General features: G+C 33.6%; 1 protein-coding gene and 1 pseudogene across 1 annotated transcript; one reads left to right on the top strand and one right to left on the bottom strand.

Annotated features, from left to right (window-relative positions):
* Positions 1 to 1109: 1109 nt before the first annotated feature.
* Positions 1110 to 3159, top strand: LOC126766718 (uncharacterized). Its single transcript, XM_050484445.1, has 2 exons — positions 1110 to 2410; positions 2484 to 3159. The coding sequence occupies exons 1-2, from the start codon at positions 1947 to 1949 to the stop codon at positions 3157 to 3159; spliced, it is 1140 nt and encodes a 379-aa protein (XP_050340402.1). The 5' UTR covers positions 1110 to 1946.
* Positions 3160 to 3851: 692 nt separating this feature from the next.
* LOC126766717 (uncharacterized) lies at positions 3852 to 4709 on the bottom strand (annotated as a pseudogene).
* Between the last annotated feature and the right edge of the window lie 248 nt (positions 4710 to 4957).

The raw sequence follows: 4957 nt of genomic DNA, 5'->3' as shown, positions 1-4957 counted from the left end.
TTATTTGAAAATTTTAAAATGCACACATGCCACCTGCCATTACCTTATTCAGGAGATGAAATTCCTTCTGATGAATTCATCTTCATACACCAAAACCAGATCGATAAATGCAACTTAGTGAAGCCGCCTCCAGAATATGTTGCATTTATTAATAACACTGTCCAACAGCATTTTTGGAACAGAATAGCGACCCTATAATTCTGAAAGGGTATGTTGAGTAGATCATTTTTGTAGAACAAACTTATGGTCCAGCACGTCTGAGTTTTTTTTTACAGTGGGTCAAAGTTTTCATTTTTTGGTCGAAGGGAGCATTATACTATATGAAAAAATGTTGTAAGTTAATGTCTGAGAGAATTCTTATGGTCAGAGTTGTATTGTGGAATTGTATGAGGATTATTTTTGTGGAAGATCTTAACCCTCTAACTGGTTTCTTTATGGGTCAATTTGACCCTTTTTTCGAGAAAATCAAAAAATATCCTTTAAAAAAGGACATTTAAGGATTTAAAATATTCTACGAAAATGTTTGGCGGAAAATTTCAGTGGGGGTCACCAAAGACACCATTGTTGTAAATAAAGCTCTTTACGATTGATAAAAAAATTATAATTTTGTTTTAATAGTGGTTTATTATGTGACAAAATTTTTGAAACGGGCCACATTATTTTTGTTGGTCAAAAACTTTTAAAACAAACGTATAGTTTATTAGATTTAGAGTATATAAAAACACGTTTCAGCTGGTTTTGTGAAATTATAATTTTTTACGCAGATATTAACAATTTATTTTTCAGCATTTACGAGAGAGAAACTAATTTTGTTGATACTTATTCGAGCTCGGTGTTCGGTTTGTTGTAACAATGATACAAAATAAGTTTAATTGACATATATTGCAGTTATATAATCCAACCGAATTATTTCGTTGAAATTATAAACAATTTTTTTAAACAAATAATTTTTTTTACAACTTCTCAATCGTTTTTAATTATGTTTCTTGCAAATAACTGTTACGTGTTCAATTGCGCGTCTTACAAATAAACAAAATTTTAGGGGACTCAATTTCGTGGAAAGTTATCAGCATTTTTCTGTGAACGCGCCGCGCGATGTATATAGTATGGAAAACAACGAGCGCGCGGCAACAAGTTCCAACGCGTCGAAAAAACGAAAACAATAGTGAAAATCGGGTGTTGAACTCATTCGAGCCTCAGTAGTCAACAGAGAAACAAGCGTCAAAATTTTTGTGCTGAGAGGTTAAAAATTTAAATTGAAAATGCCGCGAGCAAATAGCTGCTGTAATCCTTTGAACAAAAAAAGTCATAAATGTGTGTACAAAAATGTTGCTATAGTGACAGTAAATTGGAGTTTAAAATTTGCAAATTTCGTCGGCAAATTTGTTTGCAAACCGTGCCAACGAGAAATATATGGAATACCAGAAGAAGAATGTCCATGGAAAATTGAAAACAACCAAAAAATAGAATCCATGATGGGTGACGAAGCATCATCTGATAGTGACAGCGATATTGTCGATAATTTCTACCGAGATCCAAATTACGTAAGTTGTGAAAATCGGAAAGATAAAATAGAAAAAGTTAATGAACTTCTCATTGAACTCGGCGAGCCACCCCTTAAAAAACAACGTGCTTCATTTTCAAATTCTGGAGAAAATGGTGATGATAATAGTGAGAGCTGGATCAATGATTTAAAATTGGCTCTATTGAATAAAAAATCACGAAGCGATAAAATTTCGTTATTGACAACAGTTCCTCTGGATTGGACCATTCGACGCATGAGAAGAGAATTGAATATTTCTCGAAGAATGGCATCGAGAGCCAAAAAATTACACGCTAATTGCGGATACGGTGCTCGTCCTAAGCCAAAAACTGGACGTCGGATCGAAAATTCTATCCTGAAAAAAATTTAAGAATTTTATTTGTCCGACGAGTATAGTCGAGTTATGCCAGGCAGAAAAGATTACATTTCTGTGGTAAAAAATGGTCAGCGCTGCCAGGAACAAAAGCGACTACTCCTACACAATCTCCGTGATTTGCACACTAAATTCAAGGACGCTTTTTCGGACGTTAAAGTATCATTATCCACATTCACACGACTTCGACCACGTCAATGTATTTTAGCTGGGCAGTCTGGTACTCATAACGTTTGTGTATGCAAAATACACGAGAATATGAGGTTGAAGTTCGCCGCATTGAAACAGGAGTTGAAACAAAAAGGCATAATCTTTGAACTCAACTACAGAGACACTTTCAAAGATATGATGTGCGATGCAGCAAATCCAGATTGTCATCTTGCAAATTGTGAAAACTGTCCTGGACCCAGTATGATTGCAAATAAGTTGAAAATATTACTTGAGCAAAATGGAGTATCACAAATTCAATTTCAACAATGGACAAGTACAGACAGGTATGTATAATGTAGAATAATTTTTACAGTAACTCAATGATCACTATTGTTGACCCTCTCTCTATGGTTACAGGTGCGAACTTCTACTGAATTCTTCATCAAGGGAAGAATTTTTGCAGCAACTGATCAAAGATTTGCCTGCCGTTGCCAAGCATGATTTCTTAGCTAGATCGCAAGCAGCCTATTTCGAGGAAATGAAACGTAATGTAAATGAAGGAGAATTTATTGTGACTCTTGATTTTTCCGAAAATTATACTTGCCAAGTACAAGATGCCGTGCAGTCTCAACATTGGGCTAATGTTCAGGCAACTTTACATCCCTATGTAGTGTACTATAAAAAAAATAACGCGGTCAAAAATGAAAACTACGTCTTGATTTCTGAAAATTTGCACCATGATGCAAACGCGGTGCATTTATTTAACACGAAAGTCATCGCCTACTTGAAAAGCAAATTTGGTCAAACGAGTATCAAAAAAGTGATATATTTCTCCGATGGAGCCGGATCTCAATACAAAAATAAATTCAATTTGAGCAACTTGCTGCAACACAAAACAGATTTCAATGTTGAGGCTGAATGGAATTTTTTTGCTACCTCACACGGTAAAGGAGCATGTGACGGAATCGGTGGCACTGTAAAAAGACATGCTTTCCGGGCTAGTCTACAAAAAACACTTATAACTACACCAAAACTTTTGTACGAATGGGCAAAAGTTTTTTCAAACGAATTGATTTTGATTTTTGTTCGTTAGAAGAGCATAATGTACATAATAAATCTATTGAAAGTCGGTACGATATGGCAAAAACTGTGAAAAATACCAGACAATATCATTACTATGCCGCAACCAACGATAACAAACTTGAGTGTAAAATATTTTCTACTTCGGAAAAATCTGTATTTGAGGGTGTGACCAAGAAAAGATTGAATAAAAAATGAAATTTTGTACCGACATGTAAAAAGGAATCAATATTTACATTTTTAGGTACTTTACAACACTACCTGGATTTAGAACCAAACTGAATCTCATGCCATGATCACAAAAAAGTATTAATAACTTTCCACGAAATTGAGTCCCCTAAAATTTTGTTTATTTGTTATTTAAGAAAAACGTAATTAAAAACGATTGAGAAGTTGTAAAAAAATTATTTGTTTAAAAATTGTTTATAATTTCAACGAAATAATTCGGTTGGATTTATAACTGCAATATATGTCAATTAAACTTATTTTGAAACAAACGTAATCAACAAAATTAGTTTTTCTCTCGTAAATGCTGAAAAAATAAATTGTTAATATCTGCGTAAAAAATTATAATTTCACAAAACCAGCTGAAACGTGTTTTTATATACTCTAAATCTAATAAACTATACGTTTGTTTTAAAAGTTTTTGACCAACAAAAATAATGTGGCCCGTTTCAAAAATTTTGTCACTATAGTATGTACATATTTATTTTTTTGCTTCAGCAGTAGTAGGACAATGGATTAAAGATTAAACTTAATATGCTTTCCTGTATTTAGCTTGACGTGAATGTTCCGATGTGTCAAGGTTTCTGTACAAGCCCCATACGTATTCAGCAAGCATTACGCTTTGGGATTTCCCTTTGAATCTTTCTTCCAATACCTTTATATCCTGATGAAACCTTTCACCGTGTTCATCTGAAACCGCTCCAAGGTTTTCTTTAAAAAATTGAGATGAGAGTGCAGAAAATGCAGCTTTAGTGACATCTTAACGCCAATATTGTTAAAACCGATTAGCATGCTTTCAATATTTTCTGCATAGTTTTGTGCTTTTGAGTTTCCAAGGAATTCTGATATAACCAGCTGCATAAAGTCAAATGCTGTCTTTTGCATATCCGACAGATGACCATAAAATTCTTCATCTTGTAATATTTTCTTATATCGGGTCCAACGAGCATTCCTAGAAAAGGTAGTTTACATTAAATGAAATAAATTATTTCTTAAAACCGTATTTTACCTTCTTTTAATTTTGCTGCAGATAATCTGGGGAAAATTGTTTGAATGCGTTTGAAAGCATATCCTTGTGTATTTAAGCTTTTAATAAAATTTTTCACCACGCCCAACTTAATATGCAGCGGTGGAAGTATGACCTTATCTTTTGGGACAAGAGATTCATGGATTACATTTAAGTCACCAATAATATTTTCTTTACGTTCTTCGAAATATTTAATATGATAATGGCTGCTGGTAGCACGTGAATCCCATTTACAAAGAAAGCACATATATTTTGTGTATCCTGTTTGCATTCCAGTCAATATTGCAATCATTTTGAAGTCTGCGCATACTTCCCATTTTTATATTTATAGTATTCAATTTTATTTAAGAGATTTGAAATATTTGCGTATGTTTCATCCTTTTTTGTGGAATACGCAACCGGTATTGATGGATGCTGATTTCCATTGTGCAGTAAAACTGCTTTTAAGCTGTGTTTCGAACTATCTATAAATAGTCGCCAAGCGGAAGAGTCCAGTGGAAGCTTTAGATATCTTAGAACCTCTTCAATACTGCAACAGTATACAAGTTCTTCTGATTTT

This window comes from Bactrocera neohumeralis, unplaced genomic scaffold (genome assembly GCF_024586455.1).
Source record: "Bactrocera neohumeralis isolate Rockhampton unplaced genomic scaffold, APGP_CSIRO_Bneo_wtdbg2-racon-allhic-juicebox.fasta_v2 ctg2252, whole genome shotgun sequence".
Classification (NCBI taxonomy): domain Eukaryota; kingdom Metazoa; phylum Arthropoda; class Insecta; order Diptera; family Tephritidae; genus Bactrocera; species Bactrocera neohumeralis.
The sequence above is the reverse complement of the archived record's forward strand: the minus strand, read 5'-3'. Positions and strand labels throughout refer to the sequence as shown.